Raw genomic sequence first — 18,074 nt, forward strand, 5'->3', positions numbered from 1 at the left:
CACCTGCTTTAATCTTCACTTGTTGACTCCATCCTTCTGGTCATCACTACAGTTTATTGTTTACCCGCCTGCTCCCGCGGGATCCCAGTCCTGATGGCGTCCTCTAAAGCAGACCGCTGCACACATCGACACAACTCACGGCTCGTATAAGACATTGTCATTCTTAAAGTATCGGTACTAATAAAACGGGGTGTTGTAGCGTTTTTAATGGCAGGGTATCGCCATACCTTTCTAGTATCGCTGTACCGTGCAACGCTACCGCTGACTTGAATCTACAGCTTCAACAGCAACAGAACAATAAAGACATATTTCAGGTGTCTTTTGAGTGGGATCAGCTGCTCCTGACTGACCTGAGAGGAGTCCGATGAGCAGCATCACCACCCATCCCGACCAGGCGTCCAGCAGGCTCTTGATCAGCTCCCACATGGACTCTTTACTCTTACTGGTGATCTGGTAGACAAACAACACGGAGAGTTTGCATTGCCTAGCTGAGAAGATTTTGTAAGAATCACAGGCCAAATACAGAGACAAAAGTGAGCTTTTTAAACATCTCCTCTAGCTATTCTCTGGAGGGTTTGGTTTAATCCTGTATGTCCTATTCTCAGACGGGTAATGACCATCTCTTCCCTTTGGGCTCCTACATGTTTCTGAATCCTGTACAGATGTCTCCCTGGGTCACTTAAGTCCCAGTATTCTTGGCAGGATAAACAATGTGGCTACAGGTGTTGGACTGATAAATATCAGATATCAATAAATATCGAGTATTTATTGAGCATATTTACAGCTGTACATTTCACAGTATTTTAGAACAGTTATTGAATTTCCAGAAAATACTAAATTGGGTCACTCAGCTGGTGAACTCATCTTGTATTCTATGCAACCACAAGTCAAGAAAACACTGATTACTGCAGTTTACAGTAAACGAGGGATTTTAATGAGGAAAAGAGAAGGAACAGACACTCATATTTACATTTCAAGATCATTCCCTTGAGATAATTCACTGTCATCTCAACGTATCAAACATGTTTTATGAACTAAACATTCATAGTTACCACAAAATACTAAAATATGAATTATCCCAACAGAACATTATCTCAGGGTGTCAATGCTAAATATGAGCAGCATAAAATAATAATCTACAGCACCTCCAGAACAAGAGAGGAGTCATGATCTCCAGATGATTATCATCAAACACTGCTGAGCTCTGTTTCAGAAAGAGAAAGAGGATTAGTAAAAACTTTGAGTTAGTTAAACCTGAGATGATGTAAACTCTGGATTTTCTCTTCCAGAAAGAGAGATAACTTAAACTGTGGGTCAGCTACCATGGTAACAGAGTCAGTCGCCACGGTAACTCGACCTGCTCCCTGTTACAGAGCCAGACACGCTGCTTTATTTCCTCCTTCATTCAGCGCGCATCGAAGCGGAGGATTAATTAATTAGTGGAGGATGGACAACAATGGACAACACTGAATTAAACTTTAATGTGTTATTGACACTTCTCCCTGCTCTGACTTTTTTAAAGCTAAATGTGCACAGTCAGCATATACATGTACTAATATCTCTACGTTGACTGGATTACAGATGAATCGTGGTATCAGAGCTCTATTGATGATGGCTTTTTATGTTCAGGTTCAACCTACTCAGAGTAGATTGATCGGACTCTGATCAGCTGTTCTGAGTTTCCCTCCTCAGGATGAGTCCACTCAGAGTTCAGGCTTTGTTAAAGCTGAGACCTGAAACGAGGCCCTGGCTGCTCTTGACCTCCATGTGAACAGACCACCTCAAACACAGTATTAGTAGTTGCACTACACTAACATTTTCATCTAATGGTCATCAGACAGAAAACACCACACTGACGACCGCTTCACCATATTTCAAACTTCTTGTCCTTCTTAAAGGACGTTGTGTCCACAATGTTGTTCCTGAAGAGTCTAGAAAAACAGCGAAGCAGAGAGAGCAGACGTCACTCAGCCAGAATAACATGTGAATCATTGAAGTGATGTCAGCCGATGAGCACAGCTGGTGCACTAATGAATGGATGCTCACCGCACGGTGTCAATGGAGGGGTTGGTGGAGACCAGCTGGAGCAACGCGCCGGTTGAAGCATCAGTGATGTTATTGTGACTCAGACTGGAACATGAACACAAACAGAGACACAGAGGAACATTTATTACAGTACATGATATCAGATCAGCCGGCTGCTGCTGGAGGCCGTAGAGGTGACTCAGACTACAACAATAAAAGCTTTAACTTCCTTCTACTTCCACACAGACTCAAATGAAGAGAATAAATCAATTCTGGCTTTAAAAAAACTTAATAAATAAATAAATCATGATAATAAATGAATTCATGTAATCGTGGGAAGCCAAAATCATGATGAATATTTGATGATTAATTGTGCAGCCCAACCTCTCAGCTCATTAAACTGTGAGGAGCTGACATTACTGGCTCTTTTTGAACCTCACACAGACTCCACCTGTTGCTGTGGTATATCTATATATAGACAACACTGCATTAGATGGGTTCTAGGCACATGAAGACATTTACAGTTTGCCACTCACTCCAGGACTTGTACTTTGTGCAGATGTGCGCTGAGTGTGAGCAGCAGCTGGTCAGTGAGCTGACAGTGACTGAGGTCCAGCTCTGTCAGCTCTTCAGAGGAGTCCAGCATCCAGGCCAAAGCTCCACAGACCCTCTGATCCAGTGTGGTGTGACTGAGGTCCAGCTCTCCATCCAGGGCTCTGCAGAGGGACACTGCCCGTCTCACTCTGTCCCTCTCACTGTTCACAGGAACCAGGGACAGCAGCTGGAGGAGGACAGCTTTACTGGCTCTAAACAGAGCAGAGAGAAGACCGTTACGCTGCAGAAACATGAATGAAAACAAGCTTCTTCTCAGGTTTCAGTCATGCTGTGGTCTTTCCCACCTGAGGCGGACTCTGTCGAGGACAGGAAACAGCAGGTCCAGTCCGCCGTCCTCCACCTCACAGTCCTGCAGGATGAGATGCGTGTCCCGGCTGCTGCGTCTCAGGATGATGGAGACGGCCCTGCAGTCGTCACCAGTCAGACGGAGAGTGTCCCTCTGATCCAGATCCACACAGGAGGAGCAGGACAGATCCAGCCTGTGCTGCACAGTCCTGAGCAGGCTGACTGCTGCCCCCTGCTGGGCCTCAGAGGCAGCACAGCAGTGGACCAACCTCAGCAGCAGATTCCTGTCAACACTGGGAGGAGAATTCATCTATAGATTAAACTAATATAACCATGTGGTTTCATTGATCAGTCACCAATATGATCTGCAGATTCACATTTACTCCAAACAAAAAATATTAAATACAATAATATTAATTAAAGCCCCCTCCAGTTTATCTTGGCATTTCTATATTTCATATTTATTTGAGTCATTTCCTGACTAACTTGATTACCCACACTGTTTGCCCAATAACTTAATTTTGTGCTCAAATTAAAAAAAAAGAAGGTTGTTAAAATGTGAATATGACGTCTGACTATAGTAGAGGCTGCAGGTCAAAGGTCATCCTCCAAACTGCAACTTATTATGGTAGTTGTGTCCTTCATTTCTACCAGTAATAATAGCATAGAGCCCATCACGTTAATAGCTAAGATCTGGGAACACGGTGACATCACTGATAAGCATTCTGATTGGTCGAGAAACAGAAGCGTCAGACAGGTTGGAAACAAACCTCCTACTTGTGTTAAAGAGACACGAAACAGTAGATTTATGACACAAACAGTCAGCATCACAGTTTAAAGACCAGCTTCCTGCTTCAGCTTGGTCCCACTGTACTGACTGGAGTTTCCTCTACAATGAGGGATCATTACTGACATCTTCTTTCATCACTTTCAGTGTGACCTCCACATAAAGTGGTTTAGAGGATCTGGAAAAGCTGTTGGTTTGTTTCCAACCTGTGTGATCGCTCATGTGATTCCTGATCAGACTTGTTTTCAGCACCGTGCTCACAGATCTTGGTGAGTACGATGTGATTATTACTGATAGAATGATGGACAAAACTACTAAGAACCGATGTGTAATGAACCTGAATGATCCTGTGATGTCATGTATACATTAATACATGTTTTCCAGGGATAGGTGAAGTATATCCTGTGTGGTGGGGCGTACTGATACAGGTACAGCATTGAGACACCATCACTACTGTCTGACCTGAGTTGAGAAACTTTGTCCAGCATAAAGAGGATGGACTCTATTTCCCCTGCTGGGATGGAGGTCCACAGGAGGTCCAGTTTAACTCTGTCACTGTGTTTGAGGGTGAAGAGCAGAGCGGCACAGTCCACCGAGTCCATCTCTCTGCAGGTCAGGCTGATCACATGATCCAATGACCTCAGTAAACTGGGTATAATGGGACCAGCTCCAGCTCTATAGATCTCTCTGATGGCGGTCAACACAAAGCTGGGACAGGGTCTGAAAGCATTAAGTGTATTCACCAGGACACTTTGTTTAGTGAAAACAAGCCTCAACAACACATGTGGAAGTGATTAAAAAAGATAAACTGCATGTCTGTATCTGGTAAAATGTAAAACAACAAATTGATCACCTTTTAAACACAATCCTGTCCAGAAAGGGAAGCAGACGTGCGATGCTCTCCTGTAAGAAGCTGTTCTTTCTCACGTTCACGGTGAAGGTCTGAGCTGATGACTGCAGCAGATAGTGAAGAAGCTCCCAGTTCAGACAGCAGGAGGTCAGGTCTCCACCTACCTTACTCAAGAAGGACCAGGTCAAGTCCTTGTCCTGGACTTCATAAAGGAGGGAGAGTAGCTGATGGAAAGTCTTCTTACTCAGTCTGCAGATAGAAATGTATGAATATATGTTAGAACAGTCAATTATTACCACATTTAGATTCATTAGTGTGTTTATGAGGCTCAGGAAACACTTGTACTTGATTGTTAGAGGGCCATCATGCAGCAGCAGTGGAATGAGACCCTGAGCAGGAACACAGAACTCAGTCAGGTCTAACCGACTGACTGTCCAGTATCTCAGCAGGGACGCCAAACTACTGACAAGCTTCAACAGTACTCTTAGTGATGGTGGGGCCGTCTGAGGAGAGAGAGAAAGCTCTTCAATAGTCACCCGACAGTTCTCTCTCTCTCTTCTTACCCATCGACACAGTAGCAAGGCCATGCCGTTAGAAAGCCTGAAAATAAAAGAGCAGCCGTGACATAACTAACTGGAGAAGATGGTGTCACAAGAACAAAAGCCAGTAATTCTATTAAGTGCGTACCTCAGACTGTGTAGTTGTGTTGTTCGTCTAAAGAGGAGGAAGACTCCTCTGACAGACATCTTTCTGGGTGTGAGGATGAGATCCACATCAGAGCCACAACGTCTGAGAACTGTCCCCACAGAGCGGCAGCTTGTCCTGGGTAACTCTCCTGTTAACAGCAGGGTGAACCCCAGCAGCCGCAGCAGAGAGGACAGCTGCTCGGCCTCCTCTCTGGATCTCACAGAGATGCATGAACACACTCTCTGGAAGAACTCTGGATCACAGCTGGAACACGACAAGGTGGATCGAGTGTGAAAACAGCAAAGGTAAAGACACACTGCATTACAAACCATGTTATGTACAACGTCTTTCATCAAGGGTGGAATTTAGAGAACACACAAACAGTAGGATGAAGTTTTAGTTGTGATACACACTATATTAAAATACTGCGTATTAATAAATAATTACTGAACTGAACAATGGCATTCATCTTTATCTACATTATGTTTATGTAACTGGAATGATGAGTTCACTTTTGACAAAACACTGGTGATTATGAGCTGGATCTTTGACGAACCTCTTCTGAAGTAAATATACAGTATTATTAAATAAACTGTATTTGTCTGACTTACCTGAGCTGTGAGATATAAGGCAGACACTGTAGGAAACTCCTCACTTCACTCTCTTCATCTGACCAGCCTCTCAGCACCACTGGTTTCTTCTCTGGTTGGAGTTTCAGCACTTCCAGGAGGATGGAGGTCTTTCTCTCTGAGAGGTTTATGGACCAGACTGCAGGAGCTGACTGGAGAACTGACTGTAATGATGGAAGGACACTCAGGCCTGTTGTAGTCTCACAGTCCTTCAGGTGGGAGTACAGATCCAGCAGGACATTACACCAGATATCTTCAAGAGGTGATGTTTTGTATCTGCACACTGATGATAGCAGCTCCAGTATCTTCTCTCCTGTCTGCTGTTCTCTCTCTGCTGCTGCACAGAACAGATTCACAAAGAACCTGACTGCTTCTGAACGATGTGACCACCAAGGATGAAACCTGAAATAATAAAGGAAACATTTAGTGATGATCTGATCTCAGCTGCATAAATACAACAACACACTACTGATGGACTCCATCTTGTACATGCCTGTCCTGTATAAAATCTAATGACATCTTGACTGAACATCATTTTCTGACTTGTACTGACTCACAACACAAACACTAATCCTGTGTGTGAAATCACTGCATATGAGCTTCCTAGTGGTGATGTTCCCTTTATGTCATTTTACTGTGTATGAGTTTAAAATGTTAAATATATTCACAATATATAAATATACATAGTGGAAGAAGAAAATCTAGAGTCACTATCATGTACAACAGTTACAGAAAATCCCATCATGCAATGCTTCACTTTGCTCCTGAGATCACAGACGTGTAAATTACAGTTATGCTACATTACATCTGTCAGTGATGATGAATCAGATGTCTGAATTCACAATCTGCTGCTCTCTATACAGTTGGTAGAGTTTTCATCACAGTCAGTAAAGTTCCCTCCAGTCTTCAGTTCAAAAGGCAGATCAATGCAGCATTCACTGTTGGTCATTTCTTCTTATGTTTCTACAGTTTATTTTTAGGCTGCTGAGACATTAAAAGTTCATTACCAGTTTTAACTGCAGTTTGTTTTTCACTTTTGTATGATGTGTTTATATGTCTGTATGAGGAGGTTTTAGCAGAGCTGTGTTGTTCTTCTTATTGTTATTCACATCATTTCTTTATTCTCACACAGGCAGAAGACTGTGACATGTTTCCAAATAGTTGCAGTTCAATATTTCAAATAAGAAGCTGTGTACTCCCACACTCTTTTCTCTGCTTCACTGGGTCGGTCAGACAGTGACCTTCATTAAGACTAGTTAGCTTAACTTCCAGTTAGGTTTCATATTACAAGTCAGAGGACTAAAAACAAGAGTGAGTGGTTTGGCACACAGTGCACTGGAGTAAGAGCATGAAAATACTGCTCCTTTCTACTTATTGAATCCAGAATTATTAATCAATAAAAGAAATCAACAATAATCATGACACCAAATATTGTTAAAAGCAACAGTGAGTTACTGTAGATGTAAGAACTCAACTCCACAAATGTACACTGAAGTCATGTGAAGAACAATTCATTTACCTGAGCTGTGAGATATAAGGCAGACACTGTAGGAAACTCCTCACTTCACTCTCTTCATCTGAGCAGCCTGTCAGCTCCACTGGTTTCTTCTCTGGTTGGAGTTTCAGCACTTCCAGGAGGATGGAGGTCTTTCTCTCTGAGAGGTCTATGGACCAGACTGCAGGAGCTGACTGGAGAACTGACTGTAATGATGGAAGGACACTCAGGCCTGTTTTAGTCTCACAGTCCTTCAGGTGGGAGTACAGATCCAGCAGGAAATCACACTGATAATCCTTGTAGTAGTCATCATAATCATCATCAATGACTTTAAGAGGGAATGTTTTGTATCTGCACACTGATGATAGCAGCTCCAGTATCTTCTCTCCTGTCTGCTGTTCTCTCTCTGCTGCTGCACAGATCAGATTCCCAAAGAACCTGACTGGTTCTGAATGATCATCTGACCACGGAGGATCAAAACTGAAATAATAAAGGAAACATTTAGTGATGATCTGATCTCAGCTGCATAAATACAACAACACACTACTGATGGACTTCATCTTGTACATGCCTGTCCTGTATAAAATCTAATTACATCTTGACTGAACATCATTTTCTGACTTGTACTGACTCACAACACAAACACTAATCCTGTGTGTGAAATCACTGCATATTAGCTTCCTAGTGGTGATGTTCCCTTTATGTCATTTTACTGTGTATGAGTTTAAAATGTTAAATATATTCACAATATATAAATATACATAGTGGAAGAAGAAAATCTAGAGTCACTATCATGTACAACAGTTACAGAAAATCCCATCATGCAATGCTTCACTTTGCTCCTGAGATCACAGACGTGTAAATTACAGTTATGCTACATTACATCTGTCAGTGATGATGAATCAGATGTCTGAATTCACAATCTGCTGCTCTCTATACAGTTGGTAGAGTTTTCATCACAGTCAGTAAAGTTCACTCCAGTCTTCAGTTCAAAAGGCAGATCAATGCAGCATTCACTGTTGGTCATTTCTTTTATTAGTTGCTGTGAAATTAAATTGAAGGAGATGCTACTTATTTTATCAGTGGAACAATATTTGTTTTTATATTTCAACTGTATATTTTAAGCTGCTGAGATATTAAAAAAGACAATACCAGTTTTAACTGCAGGTTGTTTCATTTTAGTATGATGTGCTGTTATGTCTGTCTGAGGAGGTTTTAGCAGAGCTGTGTTGTTCTTCTTATTGTTATTCACATCATTTCTTTATTCTCACACAGGCAGAAGACTGTGACATGTTTCCAAATAGTTGCAGTTCAATATTTCAAATAAGAAGCTGTGTACTCCCACACTCTTTTCTCTGCTTCACTGGGTCGGTCAGACAGTGACCTTCATTAAGACTAGTTAGCTTAACTTCCAGTTATGTTTCATATTACAAGTCAGAGGACTACAAACAAGAGTGAGTGGTTTGGCACACAGTGCACTGGAGTAAGAGCATGAAAATACTGCTCCTTTCTACTTATTGAATCCAGAATTATTAATCAATAAAAGAAATCAACAATAATCATGACACCAAATATTGTTAAAAGCAACAGTGAGTTACTGTAGATGTAAGAACTCAACTCCACAAATGTACACTGAAGTCATGTGAAGAACAATTCATTTACCTGAGCTGTGAGATATAAGGCAGACACTGTAGGAAACTCCTCACTTCACTCTCTTCATCTGAGCAGCCTGTCAGCTCCACTGGTTTCTTCTCTGGTTGGAGTTTCAGCACTTCCAGGAGGATGGAGGTCTTTCTCTCTGAGAGGTTTATGGACCAGACTGCAGGAGCTGACTGGAGAACTGACTGTAATGATGGAAGGACACTCAGGCCTGTTGTAGTCTCATAGTCCTTCAGGTGGGAGGACAGATCCAGCAGGAAATCACACTGATATTTGTGATCATCATAATCCCTGTATCTCTCATTTAAAGGGAATGTGTGATATCTGCACACTGATGATAGCAGCTCCAGTATCTTCTCTCCTGTCTGCTGTTCTCTCTCTGCTGCTGCACAGATCAGATTCCCAAAGAACCTGACTGGTTCTGAATGATCATCTGACCACGGAGGATGAAAACTGAAATAATAAAGGAAACATTTAGTGATGATCTGATCTCAGCTGCATAAATACAACAACACACTACTGATGGACTCCATCTTGTACATGCCTGTCCTGTATAAAATCTAATTACATCTTGACTGAACATCATTTTCTGACTTGTACTGACTCACAACACAAACACTAATCCTGTGTGTGAAATCACTGCATATTAGCTTCCTAGTGGTGATGTTCCCTTTATGTCATTTTACTGTGTATGAGTTTAAAATGTTAAATATATTCACAATATATAAATATACATAGTGGAAGAAGAAAATCTAGAGTCACTATCATGTACAACAGTTACAGAAAATCCCATCATGCAATGCTTCACTTTGCTCCTGAGATCACAGACGTGTAAATTACAGTTATGCTACATTACATCTGTCAGTGATGATGAATCAGATGTCTGAATTCACAATCTGCTGCTCTCTATACAGTTGGTAGAGTTTTCATCACAGTCAGTAAAGTTCACTCCAGTCTTCAGTTCAAAAGGCAGATCAATGCAGCATTCACTGTTGGTCATTTCTTCTTATGTTTCTACAGTTTATTTTTAGGCTGCTGAGACATTAAAAGTTCATTACCAGTTTTAACTGCAGTTTGTTTTTCACTTTTGTATGATGTGTTTATATGTCTGTATGAGGAGGTATTAGCAGAGCTGTGTTGTTGTTCTTATTGTTATTCACATCATTTAATTATTCTCATACAGGTAGAGGACTGTGATACTAAATAATAACTGAACTGAGAAATTGTATTCATCTTTATCTACACTGTGTTGTTCATTTGAGAACAACAATCAACTCTTTTGGAAACACCGGCGACTGTAAGATGGATTTTTTAAACAAACCTCTTCTGAAGGAAGCCACATATTATTAAATAGACTGTATTTGTCTGACTTACCTGAGCTGTGAGATATAAGGCAGACACTGTAGGAAACTCCTCACTTCACTCTCTTCATCTGAGCAGCCTGTCAGCTCCACTGGTTTCTTCTCTGGTTGGAGTTTCAGCACTTCCAGGAGGATGGAGGTCTTTCTCTCTGAGAGGTCTATGAACCAGACTGCAGGAGCTGACTGGAAAAGTGGCCTCAGTTTTGGAATGACACCTGAAAACCCTCCACTCTGGACGTGTTGATAAAAATCAAGGATGTAGTTTAAGTCATTGTTAACAGAAAACAAAGAGAGGAGCCTAGTCACTACATTGTGAGAGCTTCCTCCCTCGTCAAGTGCTGCTTTCAGGCATAAATCCAGTAGCAGCTGCTTTTTGTTCCTCTCCAGTGTCTCGTGGCATTGCTTCTGGTCCTGTGATCCTGGATCTCTGTAGGACATCCTGAAGCTGCATGATAACAAACAGATGTATCAGACAGTGTATGTACTGTAAAACCTCATCAAATGAAAATCTAAACACATACAATGTAAACACTGTGCTCATGTTAGATATGAAGTGCAACTGCAATATTTATTTTTCTACATCTTTAGCAGAGTTTATGAAAAGAGTGTCTTATAGAAAAAGGGGGAAATCATCTGGTTGGCAACGCAAGTTCAGAAGTTTAATAATGAACATTATTAGTAGTTTATGATTCCAGACTAACCTGATCACTGCATAGCCATGTGAACTCTGCTAGCTCCCAACTTTAAACAGGTTTAGTAGATTTTAACTGCTGAAATCTAAAATCGGAGAAGTTTACAGAAAGGTATGAAATGGAATTTAACTCTGAGGTTGGTACTTCTTCTATTTGTGCAGTTGTAACATGATATGTGTCAGCAGTATTCCCACAGTGTATGGAGGCTGTTAGAAGCTGTGACATCAATTGAAGGACGTTCTTTAAAACAGACTAAACAAACTGCTGGTTAACCCTATTTACATGCTGGTTGTTATACCTATTCCACTGTGTGTTTAGAGGTGCTGACCACTGAGTGTTAAAAGTCAACCCGCTTTAATGCATTAGCCAGTGTTTCAAATTATTGGGGAGCCAAAACAAACCTGAGTTCACCCAGAAGCAACAACATTTGGACTTTGGGGGGTTTTGGAAAACTCATAAATATGAATTAGCCTTTGTAATGCTGCAATAAGTGATATAAGAAATACATCAAAGTTTACTTTTCTCTGCTGATCCACATATCAGCATGCAGTTAAGACTTCAGATAAGGATTTTCATTTCAACATTGAGGGTTTTACAAAAGGATAAAAGTTTAAAGATTTTAGAATCATTTTTCGTTATTCTCATTACATCCCGATAACGATCTACCTGCGTGCACTCTGCCCGTGCACTCATTGCACATCACCTGAGTCTTCCACAGCTGCTAGCATGCCAGCTGTGAGTACTAACAACAGCCATGTTCACCATTCATGTTCATTATGATATGTTTCTGTTCATAATGATAATAGTTGGGGAGTGTCTCTGGATGGAGGCCTGAAGCGACGGACTGTCAGTATTGCTGACTTGGTGACTTTCTCTCTAGATTTAGGGACTTTTGGAGCTTGTGCTGCGAGCTACTTTCATTGGAGAAGAGTTGGCAACACTGGTCTTTTTAAAAATCCAGTGTATTCTTGCTAGTGTCTCGAGATGGCCCACCCTGCCTTTAAGTCTGTAGAAGTGGAATCAGCATCACACAAAAACAAAAGCTACATACCTGAGTGAGCTGATGTGTGGCAAAGCCTCCAAGAGAGACTCGCACAGATTCTGGCAGACGGGAGTTTCCCTTTCCCAGTGGAGGCAGACGTTAACCTTTGTAGTAATCTTCTGCATGATGTTTACTGCTCTTTCAAACAGCTGTTTTTTACCCTCAACTGGGAGGTGCAACTGATTTCCATCAAGGCCAAGTAAGCTCATGTGGTCCATCTGCCCTTCACTGAGGAGCAAGATCTTCGACAGCTGCTGTGGCAGAGGGTCACACCTATAATGTGAAGAGTAACCAGAGATCATTTCCTCATTATAGAAGTAATAGAGTAGAAAATAGTAAAGTATCATAAAAGGTGTTAAGGCAAAGAAGCTACTGCAAAAGTACTACTTCTATTCTCTGATTCTATTTCTATTCTAATTTGTCATCCTAATTACATCTTGGATTTATTAATAGAAATTAGTGGTTACACATTAAATTCTACTTAATTAGATGTGTTGTAGCCTTAGCTGTAATTTGACACTTAAAACACGTTTTCACTCATACCATTGGACGTTTTCAAGGCATCCAAATAGTCGTCTCATTCCTTGTTCTGATACCGTGACGTCCTCAAGGTCCAGGCTTATCTTCCTCTCCTTCGACTGACTGACCACATAGGCCACAGCACAGCAAGGGTATGAATGGAGACTCTCTCCACTGAGATCAAGATGGTAGTCCAGCTTGTCCAGAAGGTAGATGCATGCTTCAGGACACTGGGACTCATACATGCACTGGCATAAGAACAGTACACTGAACAGCTCACTGTTGAGAAATGTGGAAATCATTTCCCCAAAGAACCAGCTGGATATATTCTTGAGCTCCTCAGCTGGTATCAGACACTTCATCAAACTGGGGCTCTTCTCAGTCAACAATCTACACATGAAAGGGATCAGATGCTTCATGTGTTTCTTCTCCTCAGTGAGGCATTGCTGAAGAACATCCTTGATTTGATCTGGATTCTTCAAGAGCCACAGTGCTGCAAAAAACTCCTGCATTGTGTAATGGAGAAATGCATGTGTGGTTTTTGTCTTAGCAGGGGCGACTCTGATAACAAGCTGTTTCAGGAAGGAGAGGACACAGCTGTCTTCACAGAGACTTTCAGTCAAGTTCACAGTCTTTTCTTCAGTTGCATGAAAAGCAACTTCAGCCAAAGACAGTATTTCATTTCTCTTTTTGTTGATGAAGGAATCTAGATCTTTGATTTTTGTTTTGCTGTTTATTTGAAGGCAATGACGAACAATATTGATGTAGATTTCAGTTATACTGCATGGCTGTGGAGAGTCTTCTGGTGTCTCAAATGAAGAGCAGGCAGCCACCATCAGTGCATACATTGGGACATGGCAAAGAGTCAACAGCTCCACGTTGCTCAAAACCTTCTTCTGTTTGTCGCCTAGCATTGCAGATAAGTATGTTTTTATGGTCTGCTCAATAAAGCCTTTGACTTCCACTCTTTCAAAGTCGGCAGGAAGAAACTCTTCTTCGTCATCAGGTCTGCAAGTCACGATGACCTTGGCATCAGGTAGGAGGTCCTTCTCTACAAGTCTCTGCACCACTGGTGGGTGGACAGACAGATCGGTGAGTCTATCAAAAATGAGTGTAACACTGTCAGAGTTCTTTATGTCCTGTAAGACCTCTTCTTTGCCTTCATCTGGCTCACTGAACACACCGAAGAGAAGATCCTCCAAGCTCAGGGCCTTCATGATGTGGGATGTTTTTCTCATGTCAAAGTAAAACATGTAATCAAGGTCCTTGTTGTCTCTTCCTGCCCAGAGTTTCAACATTTCGTGAGTGAGTGCTGTCTTTCCAATCCCAGGCTTACCAACCAAGAGTATGTTTTTACCTGTTTTCAGCAGGTCTCTGGGGGACGTTTCTGCTTTGTCCTCAGGCATGTATGTCTTTAGCATTTTAGGACGACTCTTCTTGATTTTCTTGCTCTTAAATTTCTTTACTTTAGAGGGACAACTTTTTTTTGTGTCTAATACAAGTGACATGTACGACAGATCAGGCTTGTTGTTTTCATCAAACAGATTTTTGTTTGCCATCCAAAACTGATTTGATATTTTTTTTGCTTTTGACTTCAACTTTGCCTGATATCGGCAGCACGGGCTTGTTCCTAAAATAGAAATAACAGTGAGTAAATAAATATAACATGAATTAAGTGCTGAGACCTTTCACTAAATAATAGATCAATATTTGCACACAGACACAATAAATGCATTATATAAAATCAGCCCATCAAAGGTGCTGATCACAATATCAATCAATATACCTTGTAAGTAGTTTGTATCTATTTGTGTGTCTTCCTTGAAAGGAAAGCAGCTGATCCAGTTGTGCAGGTCAAACTCCTTGGTCTCAGTAGAAGCTACAGTCTTTCTCTCAGGGAGAGATGTCCTCCCTAAGCTCTTCTTCCTCGTCATGTAAATAATCCTGAGGAACTCGTAGCAGGTATCTTCACCCATTCTTATGACAGAGTCCAGTATTTTTCTGTTTTTATCGTAGTCATCTTTCTCTGCCTCTATTTTGCTGACATCCTCATTACCCAAAACTCTTATATGATTCAAGTTCTCCAGAATCAATGAGTGATTTTTTAATCCATTCACAAGGTGACTTCTGGCCTCCTTGACGTAATTTAAGGCAGACTGTGTTGAACAAGCCATGTGTCCGTACTTCTGTATGTTCTGCACACAGACCCAACTTCAATGATCTGAGGAATCAAATAAAAGGTTAAATAAAATGTAAATTACAACAATTATTCTGCCTGTGATGTATTAACTATTACGTACATCTTTCAGAGTAACAGGAATGTTTTTGCAGAATTGTCTAAACATCATGCAGCTGATGCAACATTTAACAGTTTAACATTGATTCTAATGGTCTTTATCAATTTCAAGATGGATACCTGTGTCCTTCTGAAGACTATGCAACCCAAAATGAGACGGTAGGGAATCCAAACAGTCATGTCTCATATATCCAGATCTATCTCCACACTACATTCATACTGTCTGCAGAACAGGAAAAAGGCCTGACTGAACCCAGACGTGTTCTCAATGCTGAGCCTTTAACTGAAACACTCTTAAAGAAATGTGTGCCAGACTGATATGTAAAATAGATCAAATATATTCAGGGCAGACAACAGGAGTGGAGGAAGAGTTGGCATCAATGTCAAATCATGCTGCATGTGTAATTTATTGAATAGCATTTCTCGACCAAGCAATAATGACCTTCCTAGACCACATCGTACACAGACACATGCAGACTGTATATCACACTTACACAGATTCCTCCAAGTCTCCACTGATGATAGACTCCATCAGCTGTTCAGTACCTTTGGTGGTGATTTACCTGATGACAGGAAAACAAAAGATATCATAAAGTCACTCTACAGAGACTCTACTGGAGGCTGGAAAAGTACTTTCACCTATTATGCATGTTCTTCAGGTGAAGAAAACAACCTAAAACGTTGTTTAAAGTTATTATTCTCTTAAAAGGACACTAGTATTGAACATCAACCAACAATAAGACAGTACAGGACAATGTTCTCTTTAATAAAGCTGCAAATATACAACATTATTTATTCCATGGGTCTCTGTCAATGCAACTAAACATTTTAGGTGTGATTAGGACATTAATACTATACATTTACACAGCATTGTATTTTTATACATCCATATTTATGGAAGCCACTATCATAAGTTTCATTTTGTCCTTATGTATGTATTTATTTATTTGGTGGAAGAACCTCTAACTTCACTGCTTACTCCTGAAAACGAACAAGCTACGTTGCTAAGATAGTTTAAGATGCTATAACAGTTAGTCACAAGCTCCCCATAACCGTTACTAGTACAAACTAGGATCATATTTACTTTAATTACCCCTAAAAATGGAATATTTCATTGTTTTGTTCCTCAAAACGTATTTAAACCAACATCGGAGCTGGACATAAAGAAATGATATATATATCCGTGTTGTATATATCCATCTGTCGTTCATCTCCGTACATACAACACAGTTCAACATTTTATAAAGCTAAAATGCTGTGTGGACTATATTTACACTGTATCCCAAAAACATGCATCATTCTGTGACATTTGATGTTTTTGCACAAATTGATGATGTCACTATCATCTCCTCTCTCTGTAATCCTCCAGAGGTGTAACCCCCCATCCATTTCTAACACCTGAGCTCATTGGTATGCATTGCTCCCGGGTCTGACCCAGGTTGTATCTGAATTGTCCTGACCAGGGTTCAACCCGGGTTGACTGGCCTGGTTTGAATTGACAAAAGGAGGGTTGGACCAGGGTAGGTTAACCCTGGTCCAACCTTGGTCATTGGTGTGAAAAGGGTATTAGTCACATCCGACTGTTCCTTTCAAAATAAAACCCAGCCACACTTACAGGAAGTAACAAAATTAAAAGCCGTCAAACAAAATTCACCTAATGCCATTTTTTTTTTTTTTTACATATCCTTCACAAAACTAACGACATGGGTGATTTTACAGTTTTGATCGTGGATTAACGCTCTGCCATGCTGTCTGAACAGACATGAATACTTCTTTCATATAGTGAGAAGCACTTTGGGAAGAGCTGGGATGTTAGTTAACTGAAAAAGTCCTAAATCTTAAATAGGTGAGCTACTAAAGTAATGAAATAAGATACTGGAGGCCTATTTATAACCATATCATCCACAGGTATATTTCCTTTAAAGTCTTTGTACAATGATAAGTGGAAACAAAGGGTTAGGCCTGCATGGTCTCTTCCTCTTAATCTACCTTAAAGCACTGCTTTGTTCTTCTCTTCTTCCTTGTTCTTACCTGTATGGCACAGTGACAGCTTCTTATCCTTCAGTGAAGTTTAGTGGGTTTCTCTCTGTGTTGGGAGGTCGATGTTTTTATAAATCTAACAGTCCAGCCTCATGCACAATGTCTCAGCGTTTCCTGGTCTGTCTTACTTCCCCTTTAGCTGCAGAAAAACACATCCTGTATGAAGAGGAGCTCTCACATCCACAAGATGCCACTATTGGACCAGAAGACACAAACCAAGAGATGAAATCCAGACTCACAACAGGACTACAATCTAAAACAGAAGTTATCTATTAGTTAATATTGTGTGTTTTAAATTACTAAATTAATTTAAAGTTCAATAAATGTTGTTTCTTATGTAAGAAATCAACCACTTCCTGTTGGTTTATTCAAGTGTGCTACTAGTATACTTCTTTAAACTTAAAATAAGAGAGTATACTTTCAGATTACTTTTTATGTATTCATCAGAGATATACTTAACAAAAGTATACTTAAGTATACTTGGCTCATGCTGACAAGAATACAGAAAAGTCTAAGTATATTTGGCTTATAGGCCTACTGGTACTTAATCTTCTGATCGAGATATACTTACAGTAAGTATAATTCAGTATTCTTGAGTCATAGACTTGAGTCCTCGTCTCTGATAAAAAGTGTGCTACAAAGTATAATTGCAGTATAAAAACTATTAAACTAGTAGTTTACTGAGATTATACTTTACAGTGTACTTTTATAAACCTTAAAGTGGGCTACAAGTATAAAACTAGTAAACTATCAGTATACTTATAGTATAGTTGCAGTACAAAATAAAACTTAGGTGTAAACTAGTTGTGTGCTCAAAGTTTACTATTCATACACTTAAAAGTACACTTAAAAGTACACTTAAAAGTACACTTTTATAAACTAAAAAGTGACCAATTTAGTCCCAAGAAGTATTCAACAAGAAGTAATCAACATGTGAATGTCCAACAAGCCACTCTTTACTGTTATAAATGACATAAATGTTTCTTCTGTGCTTTTACTATGGAGTCAAACTTTCCCCCCCAACAGACAATACTGTGAATTAAAGTATCAGTGATCTTCTAGATTGTTTTTAGTGACATAAATTCCTATTCT

The 18,074-nt window shown here is 40.3% G+C and overlaps 1 protein-coding gene across 1 annotated transcript; it reads right to left on the reverse strand.

The window, feature by feature from the left end:
• Nucleotides 1-911: 911 nt before the first annotated feature.
• On the reverse strand, nucleotides 912-17,016 carry LOC141763302 (uncharacterized). Its single transcript, XM_074627871.1, has 16 exons — nucleotides 16,932-17,016; nucleotides 15,437-15,505; nucleotides 14,433-14,867; nucleotides 12,671-14,276; nucleotides 12,137-12,400; nucleotides 10,407-10,838; nucleotides 9,036-9,485; nucleotides 7,398-7,853; nucleotides 5,250-5,513; nucleotides 4,908-5,162; nucleotides 4,566-4,811; nucleotides 4,175-4,432; nucleotides 2,925-3,218; nucleotides 2,562-2,831; nucleotides 2,047-2,130; nucleotides 912-1,931 (listed from the first exon to the last, which is right to left on the reverse strand). Exons 3-16 carry the CDS (start codon nucleotides 14,818-14,820, stop codon nucleotides 1,865-1,867), a joined length of 5,334 nt encoding a protein of 1,777 aa, XP_074483972.1. The 5' UTR covers nucleotides 14,821-14,867; nucleotides 15,437-15,505; nucleotides 16,932-17,016; the 3' UTR covers nucleotides 912-1,864.
• Nucleotides 17,017-18,074: the final 1,058 nt, after the last annotated feature.

The sequence above is a fragment of the Sebastes fasciatus genome, chromosome 24 (genome assembly GCF_043250625.1).
Source record: "Sebastes fasciatus isolate fSebFas1 chromosome 24, fSebFas1.pri, whole genome shotgun sequence".
NCBI lineage: Eukaryota > Metazoa > Chordata > Actinopteri > Perciformes > Sebastidae > Sebastes > Sebastes fasciatus.